At 48.8% G+C, this 15,506-nt stretch overlaps 1 protein-coding gene across 3 annotated transcripts in view; it reads left to right on the forward strand.

The window, feature by feature from the left end:
* The window catches only part of PUSL1 (pseudouridine synthase like 1), a 67,712-nt gene that overhangs the window by 17,675 nt on the left and 34,531 nt on the right, over nucleotides 1-15,506 (forward strand). For all 3 annotated transcript variants that reach the window (XM_054009411.1, XM_054009413.1, XM_054009412.1), the window contains exon 3: nucleotides 1,656-1,843. In XM_054009411.1, coding sequence (XP_053865386.1) covers nucleotides 1,656-1,843 — 188 coding nt within the window. The remainder of the gene's footprint in view (nucleotides 1-1,655; nucleotides 1,844-15,506) is intronic.

Here is a 15,506-nt window from a genome sequence, read left to right on the forward strand (position 1 = left end):
TGGGTGGGAGGAATCTTTGGCTTGAGATATTTTATTCAGCTGGGGTCTGCTCTGAAAATGAAAGGGTGAACCCTGCACCTGCTAAAGTCTGGTGTCAAAACTGCAGGGGTGTTGGATTGGTCCCTAGATGCTGCTGATGTGTCTCTTGAGTGAATGGCTTCCATGTTCTTTTAAGTGTGTGTGCATAGAGTCAGGCTAAGATCAATAGCATTGTAAGAAAGTCTCTGGTCTGCGGACCGCTGATGGTCCACAGACTATGTCTAAGATTTCCAAAGGGGTCTGCACCTCCATTCGAAATGTTTTAGGGGTCCGCAAATGAGAACAGGTGATAAATCACTGTAAATGCAGTTACTCACCAATCACAGGATAAGCTGCTGGGTTGCATTTAAACGCTGGGTGCATCGACTAAATGTCATGTCTAAGCTGTGACTTAAAATGCAAACGGTTGTCTTGCCTCAGTTTGTAAGGGTCACCGAGAAGGGGAATGGATTTGCCCACCTGACCTGCCACTCGGCTAAATGTCATCTCTGCTCAGTCAATCCATATGGCAAGGTGGAAAGAGTGACCAGGGCTAGGGAAAATCTGAGACAGCCATATCTTGGTGGAAAACTGGATTTAGAATCTGGGTCACCCTAAAGGGGAAGTCACTTTAGAATCATAGAATATTAGGGTTGGAAGAGACCTCAGGAGGTCATCTAGTCCAATCCCCTGCTCAAAGCAGGACCAACCTTTACAAAACAACCAGCCAACCTCCTCTTCTATCTTCTGTTCTGTCTAGATTTTTATACCATCCTCGTCACCACAGTGTCTGGGCACCTTCCAGTCGTGCATTAAGCATTGTAACGAACATCTGTTGTATGTGATTCCTTCTTCCCTGATGACAATTGTATGAAAAGCAACGGCCTACATCTACAGTGGTGACTAGGGATTTTGAGTGCCTCCATCTTTGGGTGTCCAGCCTAAGGTGTCTTTTAAAGGGGCCTGATTCTCAGAGGGCAAATGCGCCGTACTGTGTGAAAATCAGGCCCCTTTAAAGTGTCTGAAACTGGGCCCCCAAAATCACCCCGTCGTGTTTGAAAATTGGGTTTTGTTTTGTTGTTGGCCTCAAAGAAACGAAAGCACCCACTGGTCTGCTTTCCGCAAGGGGCTGAGGCCTCTGAATTGGACTCCTGTTGATGTCCTTGAAAGCTGATGGACCCCAGCCCCTTGCAGAATGGATCCCTTGATGAGAACCGGGAAAACATTATTAAATATTTGCCAGTGACAGAGCTGGCTGGTTTTGTTTCCTGCTCAAACGATCGGAGGCCAGTACTTAGCACTGAGTCATGGTGAATGTGTAGAGGGCTTGGAGCGGGGAGTTCTCTTTTCCCTGGTGTGTAACTGTATAAAAGAAGTTTCAAAGGAAGAAGCAGGTGAACAGATGCAGGAAGTTCCGTTTGCTGCACATGCTCGCGTTAAATGTGTACGATTGATGCTCTACCAGAGCAAAGGTCAGATCACTTCCGTGGGACCAGGCCTATAAACATGCCTCGCTTCTGCTCCCGTTGATTGCCGTGGTGCAGGAGAGGGCACGTGGGAGAGACGAAGAACATGGCGTTGTGTCGTAATGCCTTCTTGCGAATCCCTTGCTCACTGTCCCTTCTGTTGGATTGCAGCGGGCGGCACAGAATCTCAGACCCGTCACTCCCATCAAGTTCTACGTCTCCAGCCGAACAGACACCGGCGTCCATGCCCTCTGCAACTCCGCTCACCTCGACGTCCAGAGAGGCGTCGGGAAGCCGCCTTTCCCTGAAAGCGTTATTGTCTCCGCCCTCAATTACCACTTGAAGCCCGAACCAATCAGGTGAGTTTGGTGGAGGGACAAAATCTTTCTCTGCGATTGCTGGCGAAGGTGCGATGAGCTCCCCCGTGTTTATCCACAGAATGGGTCTGGCTGTCTTAAACATCTCTGCAAGCTCCCCACCCGCGTCCACACACACACAGACAGACATACACACAGTCTCCCCTGTCCCACCAGTACCGTTTGGCAGTCGGGCAGTCTCATCATATCACAATAATGGTACTTTGTGGAGAACCCTCTAAGGGTTGAAATGAGGGGATCCGGCTCTTGTAGTTGCTACATTCAGGGCATGGTCAACCAATGATGCTACGACTGTAACTTCACAGAAAGCTGCAGATTGCTCATGTCGTCGAATTTAGCTCTTCATAAAAGCAGTTCTCATAAAATCAGCTTCGTTTGGACAAAACCCAGGTCGAAACACCTGCTCCCACAGACCTTGCTGCTGGGAAAAATATGATAATTAAACCAAAAGCTTTTGTCGGGAAGTTGCATTTATTATATAAGCAATTCATGAGCTATATTGTATGTATATTTTCTGTGTTTCTAAAGTATTGGGTGGATTGAATGTTCCTTTGTTTCCTTTCTAAACTGTTGTGTGCTGTTACTGTGAGCTGTTAATAGTGCTATAGTCCTCCTCCGAGGTAGATGCATTTCAGTGATTATTGAGTGAACTCTAAGAGTGATGTTTACATCTATCTTTTTTATTGTTTTGAATGCTTTGTGAAAAACAACCAAAAAACCCCTTCCAAATTGTGACAGAGTCCTGTGGCACCTTATAGACTGACCGACGTATTGGAGCATAAGCTTTCATGACAAAGTGGGTATTCACCCACGAAAGCTTATGCTCCAATGCGTCTATTAGTCTATAAGGTGCCAGAGGACTCTTTGTCACTTTCTCCCAAATTGGGGCACCAACATGCTGTTTGCAAACCATCACTTTGCTTGTATGCTCTAGCTCTATGCCATACCCACTATCTGTCTTGTCTATTTCGACTGTAAACTCTTTGGGGGCTGGGATGATCTCTTTGTTAGTACAGCACCTAGTACCATGAGGTCCCCATCTCGCCTGGTCCGTAGGTGCTACCATAAATAATAATCTACATAAGTGCTTTACAGTCCAAATTGGCATTAAGGAAAGCAGGTAGTTGGGTCAGTGCCTGAGACCTGAATGATAGATCCTTGATGTAAGATGCCCATTCATGGTGCTTACGTGGCCTGCTCCATCACATGTCGCCACAACCCACCTGCTGTCTGCTGGCGTGAAATTAAACAAAGGGACGCTTACGAAGGCAAATACTTTCCTGCCAGAGCCAACGGGCTCAGGACAAAAAACAAATCCCCAACGCACCCTGTGAAAGGATTGTTGTTAAGCATAGCAACATTATTGTAAAGCGCCTCTTTCCCCCCCTCTCCCTCAGAATCCCTGTTTGCTTTAAATCCTAATCTCCTCTTTTGTATAGCAGGGCCCGACCCAAATGCCGACACAGCAAGGCCTGGGATTTGGGGGCTGACATCACAGTTGCATCTGATCTCAGCATTGCAGGATAGAAAATCCAGTCGTCCGGCATTGGGGGACTGCGCCAACCCTGGCTGTAAATTGTGCCGGCTCTGAGATTTTTGCGTGGGTGGTCGTTTGTTGAGGGTTTATTTTTTTGTTTTTTTTTTAATGCCACTTTGATTTCTCCCGTCCGTGTGGGAGAATCCCCAAATCAGGGTCTGAAATACCACGCAGGGTCATATCCTTTTGTGAGGGTGCTGAGCCAGCCTTAATAGCAATACACACAGCAAGGTCACCCCTAAAGCACAGGACACCCACAGCCTAGTCCATTTCTGCAGCACCCCAAAGAGGCAGCCATTTTTATCACAGTGGGGGTGAACGGTGAGACAGATTAGGAAGCTTGGTGTAAAGGTCCCGATTCCCCCAAAGCTCTCTCAGGCTTTAACTGGTCTGGTGGGTGCTTAGCAACTCTGAAAATTAGGCCCATTGTCAAAGATGTTTAGGCGCTAAAGATGCGGCTAGATGTCTGGTGGGGTTTGAGAAGCACCAAAGCCAGTTCAGTGCCGAACGCCCATTGGTTTCAGTGGGAATTAACCCCGAATATGCTTAGGCTCTTTGTGACTTGCTCAGGTCCATGCACTGAGTCAGGATCCAGCCAGAGTTAGGCCGAGCTGCTGGTCCCCGTGCATGTTCCGTGAGACCCCTCGGTGTGTGGATAGGCGGAACAAGGTGGAGGGTTCGCTGAGTGGCCGGGACCCCAGAGTTCTGTCTCTGCTCTTGTTCTCTTTGGCACAATCTCCAGAGCGTTCTCCATGGCAGCGTTTGACAGCACGCAGTGCACGGCTTTGCCATTAGTGACGCCCAGGACAGGCGTGGTGACAGCCCTGGATGACAGGGATCAGCGTGGGAGACCTTCCCGCTGTGCTTCCTGGTTCTCCACTCTCCTAAATTCAGCCATGGTGAGCACGTGTGAATCCACGCTGGCTGCCATGGTGGCCAGGGTCCTACCCACGCACAGTGAGAGCTTTCCCAGGGTCTGGACCCGAGTGTCTGCAGCTCTCGGGGCAACCCTCTTGGAATTCAGGTGCTTGGCACCTCTCAGGATCAATCCCGGCTCTGGCTTATTGCACCGTTTCCGGAGCCGGGTGACCAGGCTACTTTGCATTTAAATACAGTGGGGCCTTTTGTCTGAAGGCTCTCGACTGAGTGAATAAATGAAGCAGCATCTGCAGCAGCTGTCTCAGCACCAGCTGTGCACTCTTATGTCTGAACAAGTGCCATGGTATCTGTATGGGAACGATTAAGTACGGTCCTCGGAATTTGGGTTCCGCGGACAGAGGAGATGCAGAGGGAGAAGGTGTTGTAAGAGCCTTGTTATTAAAGGGACAATCAACTTCAATTATTATTTTTAATTGACTAATTTTCTGAGGGATTCCTGCTCCCTTACTGATGTTTAGAAGGGTCTTTAGGGCAGGCTAAGGAGCGATCTCATTGAACATACACCTGCTCCCATACACCTCCCCGGCCATGCATCTTCCTTTTGCCTCTTCAGTGTTCGCTTTGCTGCTGCTGTTGTTCTTTGGAGGTGCCCTCTCATGGTGCCTGGGAAAGGGAGTTCACCCACCAAGGTGCATGCGAATAATGTCTCGGTGCTGGGGCTTGGGACAGGGAGCCCAACTGGTCCCCGGGAAGGAGTGAAGCTGGCAATAAAATGCTGGCAAATGCAGAGTAAACAAAAAGAGATTTTCTGATCTCATTTGTTTAGCGTAATCTAAGGTGTAAATATTTAGGTAAAAGTTTTTCAGAGGGGATTGTGATTTTTGTTTTCAAGTTGATGATGTCTCTTGAAGTGCAAAAAAATTAGTTTCTTCTTAGTTTGCAAAGTCCATTAAGTTCCCTCAAAGCAAATGCTTCTGTAATGATTATTTATAAAAAAAAATTCAGTGCCACCATCTCACCATCCAGAGGCAACCCTACAATAACAAACCAGGTTGTGCAGCCCAGCACAATAATAAACCAGCGTTGACAAATGTGAGCCACCACGTCCGGATGCCCCTCTTAAAATACAGGAAAGAATCCTGGTGGTGGTGGTTTTGAGGTTTGGGTTGAACTTGTGTTCACTGACGGTTACGGTGCAAAGTAAAAAGGAGCAATAAAATCAAGTTTGACTTCCACCCGCCTGGCCCCTGTATCGGTCTCAGCTGTACTGCAAACAGCAAATGCATCATTGTAATTTCACTTGTTTATGCCCTCAGCCAGATGGATTGGTAATGGCTGTGGTTACCATGTGGCCTTTGAATGCATAGTCAGAGGCCAGCGCGTGAAGCCAGTGTTTCACAAGCCAGCTGAAGTTACGTGTTTAACATCTGTGGGGAACTGTCCCTCGATAGCTTTCACCTTGTACAACACACATTGAAAATGGCCTTCGCAGCTGTATTGAGCGCTAGGAGAGGGCTTGTTTTCAGATGACTCTTTGGTTAAAAAAGGCCATAAAATAGAATTTGGTCTTATATTTTCAGTCTCAGAACTTAACCCAGTTTGGAAGTCAAAGAACTTCTGATCACCCTGATAGTAGGAAGGAACAGGGTATAAACGTGGAGGCCCGATATTTGATTTCTTGCTTGTGTGGTCTAGTGGTTGAAGCAGTGGTTTGGAAGTCAGAACTCAGATACGAAGGCCAGAAGGGACCATTAGACCATTTAGTCTGACCTCCTGTATATCACAGATCACAGAATTTCATCTACTTCATCCTGTGTTGAACCCAATAATTTGTGCATCCTATTCCTGGCTTTGCCACTGACTCATTGTGACTTGGGCAAGTCACTTAACTTCCCTGTGCCTCCATTTCCCCTTGTCAAATTATTCCTGTTGGCTTCATTGGGGGTGGTTTTAGGCTTCATTAATGTTTGCTTGGTGCTCCGGAATTGCGAAGTGTTCTTTTCTGAATTTGTTTGCAAAAGTCCATGCAATTTTTCTTTCTAGCAAAACGAATTTGGTGTTGGCAGTTGTCCAGTTCTAACTCAGTAAGTGCGTGCATCATGGTGGGTAGGTGAGGGACTGAATTCAATAAGGAAATAGCCTGTAGTGACGTGTTCCCCCTGTGACTCTAACTAGCGAATTGGGGGGTTAGAGGTAAAGGTTTTAAAATCATGGTATGTAAATTGACAAGGTCCTTGTGATTATAGTCTGGTTTGATGGCTAATCATTATTGGTGAGGGGGGGAGGACATGTAAGAAGAGCATTTTGCTTTAGTGGCGAATGAGATAAGCATCGAGAAGTGGAGCTGGGACCAAAAAATGCTTCTGGTGTATATATGTGGCTGTGTTGGAGGTCGATGACAATTTTTTGCATGCATCAGAGGGTGAAATTTGGCCTCACGTGCTATAAATAAGAGCTCTGGGAGTGATGAGATGTAGGATGCCAATATGTTAATTGAATTGGGGAGCATGGAGTTTCCGAGAACATCTCCAGCTGTTGCATGAAGGCAGCAGGGTGAAAGAATTGGTTTTCAGTCCAGCAGGCTGCCAGAAGTTATGCTACCATAACCACCACTATTAACCAAAGGAAACCCAGAGGTTCTCACAGAATTTTACCGCGGTACTTCACATTTCTGTAACACCTTGAGATCTGAGGATCTGAACACCCTTTCCACAACATCTCTGTGGGGGAGGAAAGGGATGTATAGGTATTACTTCACCACAGTGGAAATGCATCCACCTCTGGGGTGGAACATTGTGTTTAACAGCACAACACTATGGGGTAGGAAGTAAAGAACACAATACCTCTGTGAAACTATAGCGAGGATTTAGGGAAGCAGAATGTAATTCCTTGAGATGGAGTTTGGCCAGAATACCATTTATTTTTTTAAGTACTATGACATTTTTAATGACCGTGAGTGGTCAGGATTTCAGTCTCCTCTGAATGATATGGCACAGTGACCCCTATGGCCATGCTGGGGTATTGGTTCAGTACTGAGGGAAGAGTGACACCATTCAGAACAACCATTTATCCAATGTCTAACACACATTAAGGAAGTGTGGGCCTTTGTCTCCCTCTAGTGGCTGGTCTGCTGAAGCGGATAACAGCCTACTGCAGTTGCAAGCTAGTGGAGTAATTCCTTTAGCTCAAGCAGTAGGGGGCAACGCTTCTAGCACTGGACGTTTAAGGTTCAAACCCTGTTCCAGGCCTAAGGGACAGATCTTCCATTTCTACTACAAGGCCTTTGAAAGTCAGATAGCAATCTCCCTGTCAAACCTTTTTATGAGGCAAACTCTACTTCATACTCAATACATCTCAAACTGTGGATTTATTTTCCTCCCGATGGGTTTATGGATGCTGTGGGAATAAACGTGATGAACATGTCTCTAGATTTCTGTGCTGGGCTTTGGATGGAGCGGGGAGGCTGGTTTTGATGATTATGATGAAAGCTCAGAGTTTTATTCCTTCCAACCCATAAAGAAGCTCGTGGTCTTGTGTGCTGAGATTGGCATTAGACAGAAGATCCCGGCTAGAGAGCATCCAGTGAAAAGTTGGCAGTCGTATCTCAAGGAAGGGCTAAGCTTTTCTCTTTCTGCATAGCCTGTTGGTCTGGTACGGTTGTAATGACTGACCCACGGGATGGGGAATCTCACTTTATTTGGTCTTTAACTAGAGCTAGTGTCGCTCTGACCGGTTAGAGGGTTCGGGTTTAGAGGCGCTCGGGTTGGTGCTGCTTCCTACTCCTTCCCCTGGCTGTACTTTTCCAAACCGTCCATCTGCTTCAGATTAAGGAATTGGTGACGGGCATGAGCCGGAGCGGACTCAGCAACCGCCACTCTCCCTCTGTAAATATTACTCTGCTGAAAAAAATTCCCTCCTAATGCTGAACAGAAAACTGAGCACTTTCATGTGGTGGAGATCGGGGAAGGGGGTGGGGAGGGACGGTCTTTGTGAGAGCATATTATTGTCGATAGAGTTTGGAAGGGAAACAAGATTCCATGCTGGCTGGCTGGCTGCATTATCAGCAGTAAAGTCCTCCCGTATAGCTCTCCCATATGCCATGTGGTGGGTCTAATCTCTCATCTGAGCTTTCCCCCTCCACAAAACTGGCTGCAGCAGATGATGCTCCACCAAAACCCACGCTCTGGAGCTGGAGACATGCTCGAGGAATTCCTAACCTATTGCAGGAGAGTTTGAAATCCACCCTCTATCCAAGCGCATTGCTGCATGCTAGAGAATAGGTCAGCGGCTACTCCCCCTGCCGGACTCAACGGTGTGTGTCCTCGCATTGTGTGGTGGGAGAGCAGGAAACCAATCTGGGGTCTTGTTATTGGGTTGGATGCAGGTATCGCTTGATGACGGTCTTTGGCCTGTGCTGTTTAGGTCAGACTGGTCTTAACATCGGTTTCTTCCCCAGAACGTCCAGTCTGGTGTTTTGTTGCTAAAGAGTCCACACAAAGTTCTGAAGCAAATGAACCACGCTGGGGCGGAGCCTGAGCCTGGCTGCAGGGAGCAGCGTAGGAGACCCCATCCCATCTTGCTGCAGGACCCCCAAGCTGCTCCAGTCCAGCAGTCAGGCCTAAGTAGGGAGTGGGTAGCTAAAGTACTCATCGCAATGATGAACCAGCATAGGCCAATTTTCTGCCCCCCTCCTCCTCTAACTCTCGTGTGTGCCTGCCCACAGTCTCGGCTGACCCTTGCACCGGAGTGCACCAGTCTTGTGCGCCCCCTGTGCAAAAACTCGGAGGATCTAAGGGCATTATCGTGTTTGTTCTGTGGCTTCTATCCCTATGGCAGTGGTACCTTGCGCATTATCTGCTTTAAAGGGATTTTACATGCCTAATGATCCTGTTATTCCCCCAAACCTCGTCTGGTTGCAGTCCCTTAGCAACTGCCGCATCTCGACTCAGTCTTGCGTTACTTTAGGGCTGCAAAGCACAATTTGAAGGCTCTCGCCCACGCAGATCCAGTATGCATCACATAGATGGAGAAGATCTGTTAAAGACATCTCGTCTCCCCAGCCACTGTAGGATGGCTCCCCGCCGTATATTTGCTGGCGTTTTGTCAGAGTGATGGAATGATGGCAGGAAAATTGACTTGTATTCCTTTGTTTCTGGTTTCAGTTCCATATTTGCTTATTATTTGCTTCCAGATTAATGACAGACCTAGCAAAATAAACATTAGTGTCAGATGAAAGCGAAGGAAGCCAAGTATTTGGTGGTCGCAAGACCTGCTAATAAAATATTGCTTCCAGACAGATCCTGTTGGGATCTTTAAGCATCGCTTTCGCTTCCTCTGTATCCCCGTGGAAGGTAGTACTGTACCTCTCTGAATCGGAGCGCAGGAGAACACAGCCAAGGGTTTCACAGTAACGAGTGATTTTTTTTGTATCATCCACTTGAGATGGGGTAAAGGGCCTGGTCTTCAGACAGCGCTGAGCACCTGCCCTTTGAAAATCAGGTCGTTTTATGGCATCTCAAGTGGGCCCCCCACAAACTGAGATGCTACCGATCACCAATTACTCTTGAAAAACTAGGCCAGTGGATTTGGCCTCCCCCTCCCCCCTGCGTGGGAGGAGCGTCCCATAAACATCTGCCAACGTTTCTCCTCATCACGTTCAGAACTCTTCTCTGCCTGGTGCCTCCAAACAACTTGACAATGGTTAGGCTGCTGGAGTGTGGAAACCACAGCCCAATAATGCCTCATTGTTTCCTTGTGCTCCCCCCTCTGTTGACTCAATGGGGCAGAGACTGTCCTTTTGTTCTGTGTTTGTACAGCACCTAGCACAATGGGGTGGTTTTCTGTGGTGCTACGGTAATCCAGATTAATAGTCATCATTCAGTTCCTATCAGTAGGTGGTGTTCTCTTACCATGCAGTTTTAGCCTGAAACGATCATGACTAAGCGCTGTATCCGGCAAACATCGCCAGGCACTGGGCCCATTGCTGATCCTGCGCTGACAACCTCCTGCATAGAGTCCCTTCACCGGGGCTCCCAAGCGGGTGTATAGTTCCATTTGCAGGGTCAGAGACATAAGCAATAACAGTGGGGTGTTGCATATCAGTCACAAGTTTGCTCGGTGCATCGTAGACAGCACGTACCAGGCAGGCTTCTGAGAAGGGCTCACTTGAAACGTTCGGAAATTTTGGAATATTTTGGGGAAAAAACAAATTCATCTGCCCTCCCGCCCTTCAAACCAGCTCTAGTCCCAGTCTGAAAGACAGAGTTGGTAGAGAGGAGACAACTCACTGCTGGAAGGATGCGGGGGTGGAAAGGAGATGGGTTACAGGTCTATGATTTTGTGGTTACAAGATGTACACGCGTTTTGATGGTTCCCATCTTTTATGTCGCTGAAGAAATCCCAGCCGAGGTAACCAAGGGATCTAAATTCCTTTGGAAATCTCGACTTTGTCAGTGCCTAGCATGATTTTTGCAGGCCGTGCTGCTGAAATGGGCTCTTAGGAGTGACTGAAATGAAGCAAGGAAGGAGGCCTAGAGTACTACATTGTGGAAAGACGGTCCCAGCTATAAAAGGACTGTAGCACTCATTACTCCGAGTGTGCGAGGCGGGAAATAATGTGTACACAGAAGAATCATGTGAGCATAAATATATTTCTTCTCTGAAAGAGCTGCTCTATTGGAGTGCATACAAGGGTGATTATTTCCTAATAAGCATATGAGCATTGACAAGGAAAGCTCCAGGGGAACCGCATACTTGCAGAGTGTGTGGGGGGGGGGGGAGAGGGGGGATAAATGGAACATTTAATTATGGTACTGGGGTCAGATGAGGCTTGTTACTGGAAAACTGCATTGAGTCCTGCAGCTCCGCTCTCCTTCCTCCTTCCTGATCCACTCCATAGCTATCGGGGAGAGGATCTGCGGGCACTCCAGCTGGCAAAAATCCCCAGGGCACAAGAAAAATATTTGTAAATAAGTTGGTTGCTCAAACATTTGCTCTTGATGGGCACCAGGTTTTTTAATGACCATTGATCTCTTTGCTCCTCAGATGCCAGGTTCAGAGCACCCCGTACTTAATGCAAAGGGTGCCTGGCACAGCGAGGACCCCTGCATTCCGCAGAGGGGCAGCCCACCTTCGATAGAGTCACACCTGCCAGAAGAGGGTAATGACCTCAGCCTCTTCCAAAAGCCTGTGGGGCAATATAGTTCGGCCTGTCCCTGCAGGATAACAAATCTGTGCTCTCACACACAAATCTCACACAAATGTGTGACCAAGACAGGGAAGGATCCTTTGCGGGAAACCCTCTGATATCACCTCTTGCCTCCAGTGTCTTAAATAGATTGAAAGAAGTGGGGGAGCTAACAGGGGCGTGGGAACTGCTCCCCAAAGCCAGAGAGTAGGAGGAGCTGTATCCCTGCTTCCCCCGCTATAATCTGTGGCCCCCCTCTGTTTTAAACCAAGGTGGCCCCATCTGATGGTCGCCATGGCAGCTTCTCACAGAGGCAGGCAGTTGCTCCTCTACCTGGATTAAATAGAAAACAAGGGAGCGTAGGAAACTGGCAAGTTCCTCCCCGGTGTAAGGGCTCTGAAGTCCATGGAGATGCGCTGGGGACAACTTTGTCCTAGCGCCCTTCTGGGCCTGGTTCTGCCACTGCCTTGCCGGGTGAAACTTTCTCTCAATACACAAGATGCCCTTCCTCTCAATACACAAGATGCCCTTCCTTTCAATACACAAGAGCTTGTGATTTCCTGGAGGTCTCTTAAATGCAGTCCACGTGCTCGTCTTCCTGGCTGCAGAATCAGTCGAAGAGGCAGCAACGTGCTCTCTGCATTTCCACCCGACTGCGGCAAAGTCGTGTCTGTCTTTGGGGGGGCGGGGGAGTGACCTAGTTTCCTGCTGTCTCCATCTGCTGCAATGAGCTGAGTAACAGCCTTTGGAAAGAGCTAGTGAGGAGTGTGCTCCTTGGGTATCCAGGTGGGCCATGACTGGAAGGACCTTCCTCCTCAGGGCCCCGATTCAGGAAGGCACTCGAGCTCATGCCTGACTGTAAGCATGGGAGTGAACTCGTTACAGCCCCCAGGGAAATGCTGTTTACCCCTTCACATAACACACGAACCGGGGGTCACCCAATGAAATTAGTAGGCGGCAGGTTTAAAACAAACAAAAGGAAGTATTTCTTCCTCACGGTGCAGTCAACCTGTGGAACTCCTTGCCAGGGGATACTGTGAAGGCCAAAAGTAAAACTGGATTCATAAAAGAACTAGATAAGTTCATGGAGCATAGGTCCATCAATGACTATTAGCCAAGATGGTCAGGGATGCAACCTCATGCTCTGGGTCTCCCTAAACCTTTGAGCCCCCGTCTACACTACAGAGTTAGGTTGATGTAAGACAGCTTACGTTGACCTAACTGTGGAGGTGTCTATACTACAATACTCCTCCCGGCGCTTTAACTCGCTCGCTACGCTGACCTAACAAAATCACCTCAGTGAGAGGCGTAGCGCTTAGGGCGACGTAGTTAAGGTGACACAATGTCGGTGTAGACACTGCGTTGCTCACGTCGCCCTAAGTGGCCTCCAGGAGGTGTCCCATTGTGACTGCTCTGGTAACCGTTTTGAACGCCGCTGCCCTGCAGCCAGGTACACAGGTGTATGCCCCTCCCCTTTTAACGCCCTGGGAACTTTTTGAAATGGCTTTTCCCGTTTGCTCGGTTTGGAGAGCTAACATAACAACTGCCCAGCTGACCATGCCGGCTCACGCGCGCTCCTGCCTGGAGTACCCCAGAGGAGGTGGATCTCCTGGGTCTGTGGGGAGGGGAAGCTGTGCAGTCACAGCTCCGCTCTAGTTGTAGGAAGTTCAACATCTCCAGCCAGATCGTTCGGGGTGAGGAGGAGGAGGGCTACACCAGGAACGCACAGCAGTGCTGCGTAAAAATCAAGGCGCTGAGGCAGGCGTACCAGAAGGCCAGGGAGGCAAATAGTTGCTCTGGTGCGGAGTCGCAGACATGCCACTTCTACAAGAGCTGCACGCCATCCTCAGCAGCAACCCCACCTGCAGAGTCAAGAACCCCGTGGATACTTTTGGGGGTGGGTGGGAGGGGGCTAGAGTCACTGACTCACCGGAATGAACTCTAAGGATGACTTGCTGGACGAAGAAGTGGAGGCGGAGGTGGATGGGGGACAGGTGACCGGGAGATCCGGTGGCGTGAGGAGCCAGGATCTCTTTTTGACTCCTGAGCAGTCTAGCTCTGGTGAGCCTGATGCAGAGAAGGGAAGCTCTGGTAAGTACTCAGTTTGCTTCAATATCACAGGGACACCGCTGCTCACGTACTGCTTTTTTAATCAGGCTAGAGGAGGTCGTGAAATAACCAACAGAGGGCCAGTTGCTATCTGCTTCTCATTCCCCTATACAGCTAGGCAGAAGGGGCCCTGTGGAACAGTTGGTTTATGCACGCTGGGATGTCACGTGAATCCTCCATAGAGATCTTTAGCAAATTTTCCTGGAGGTAAATCTGCAATCCTCTGCCGAAGGTTTCTTGGGAGGGCTGCCTTGTTTCTTTCCCCGTGGTAGGACACTTTGCCACGGCACTCAGCAGTTACTTCAGCAGGCACCATTGCAGCATTCAGGCTAGCAACATATAGACCCAGTTTGCAGCCAGATGCATGCAGGAGCTGCTCCCTTGCAGCCTCAGTTACCCTCAGGAGTGAGATCAGCTACAATCACCACTGCCTTTGGAAAACAGTACCAGTATTCAGAACAACAGCCCTATGCGCTTGTACGGATACCCCAGTGCCACCCGACCACCACCCCTCCCGGGGCTGCCATTCTGCTCTCTGACTCAGAAGGGAAAGTGAGAAAGTTGTGATTGTAACTGGTTTGGATCAAGGGGTGTAAGTGCACTGAAAATAGGACCTCTGTCCATTGTTTCTTTAGCAACTGCAGATGTGGCCTTGAGGGTCTCTGGTGGAGCGGCTTGGCAAGATGAGGAGGAGAAAGAAGAGGAATAAGGAAGGCATGTTCCAGGAGGTCCTGCAAGCCTCTGGTGCTTCGGATTGCGAGCAGGCCTTGCAGGTTGGAAATCAATGACAAAATGCAGAGGGATTGGGTGTACAGGGAAAACAGGCAGCAGGAGATGATAGCGGTGCTGAAGGGGCAGACAGACATGCTGCAGTCTCTGATTGAACGTCAGGCTGAGCACATCTGTGCTCAACGCCGCTGCAGCCCATAGAGATCTGCATTCCAGGACCTCCCCACACTTGCCCCCGCCCCCACATTCCATGTATCTTCCAGGGCTGCAGCAGCTCCCCAGGCACGCCGCCCTGCGGGAAAGTGTGCACAATGGCAGCCACTCATAAACCCAGCAGTGAGAGCCTCGTTGGCGTATGTGTTTGTGAATTCCCTGTTCCTTCCCCGTTAAAGATACTTTTCCCTGTATGTGTGAAGCTTAACTCAGCATTACATAGGTATGTTTGCATGGGTGTAGAATAAAAATCTATTATGGAAACTGAATTTACTTTTATTATTCTCCAGCATATGGTGGCTGCTGCTAACATTCGCAAACGACAGCAATAGATGCATTTGCATTCTCATAATAAGGCGCACACAGTAATCCTTCCAAAGTTCATACCAAGGTGCAGAAAAACAGTGCCAGGCTCAACACATTACAGCAACACACATTACTGTGGCTCATTGTTAAATGCTCCTTCAAAGCCTCCCTCAGCCGAATAGCTCCCCTTTGAGCCCCTCTGATAGCCCTGGTATCTGGCTGCTCAAAATTAGCAGACAGCCGATCTACCTTCACGCTCCAGTCCTGGGGGAATTTCTCTCCCTTTGCGACACAGATATTATGAAGCGCACAGCAGGCAGCTATGACCATGGACATATTGTCCTCACTGAGGACTAACCTTCTGAGGAGACAGCGCCAGCGACCCTTCAAACTCATAGACTCATAGACTTTAAGGTCAGAAGGGACCATTATGATCATCTGGTCTGACCCCCTGCATGCTGCAGGCCACAAAACCCATCCCTGGACTCTGCCGTTGAAGTCTCCAATCCTGTGTTTTAGTGACTTCAATTGGCAGAGACACTCCTGCTAGTGATCCCTGCCCCATGCTGCGGAGGAAGGCGAAAAACCTCCAGAGGCTCAGCCAATTTACCCTGGAGGAAAATTCCTTCCCAACCCCAAATATGGCGATCAGTAAGACCCCGAGCATGTAGGCAAGAGTCTCTAGC

This window comes from Malaclemys terrapin, chromosome 19 (genome assembly GCF_027887155.1).
Source record: "Malaclemys terrapin pileata isolate rMalTer1 chromosome 19, rMalTer1.hap1, whole genome shotgun sequence".
Classification (NCBI taxonomy): domain Eukaryota; kingdom Metazoa; phylum Chordata; order Testudines; family Emydidae; genus Malaclemys; species Malaclemys terrapin.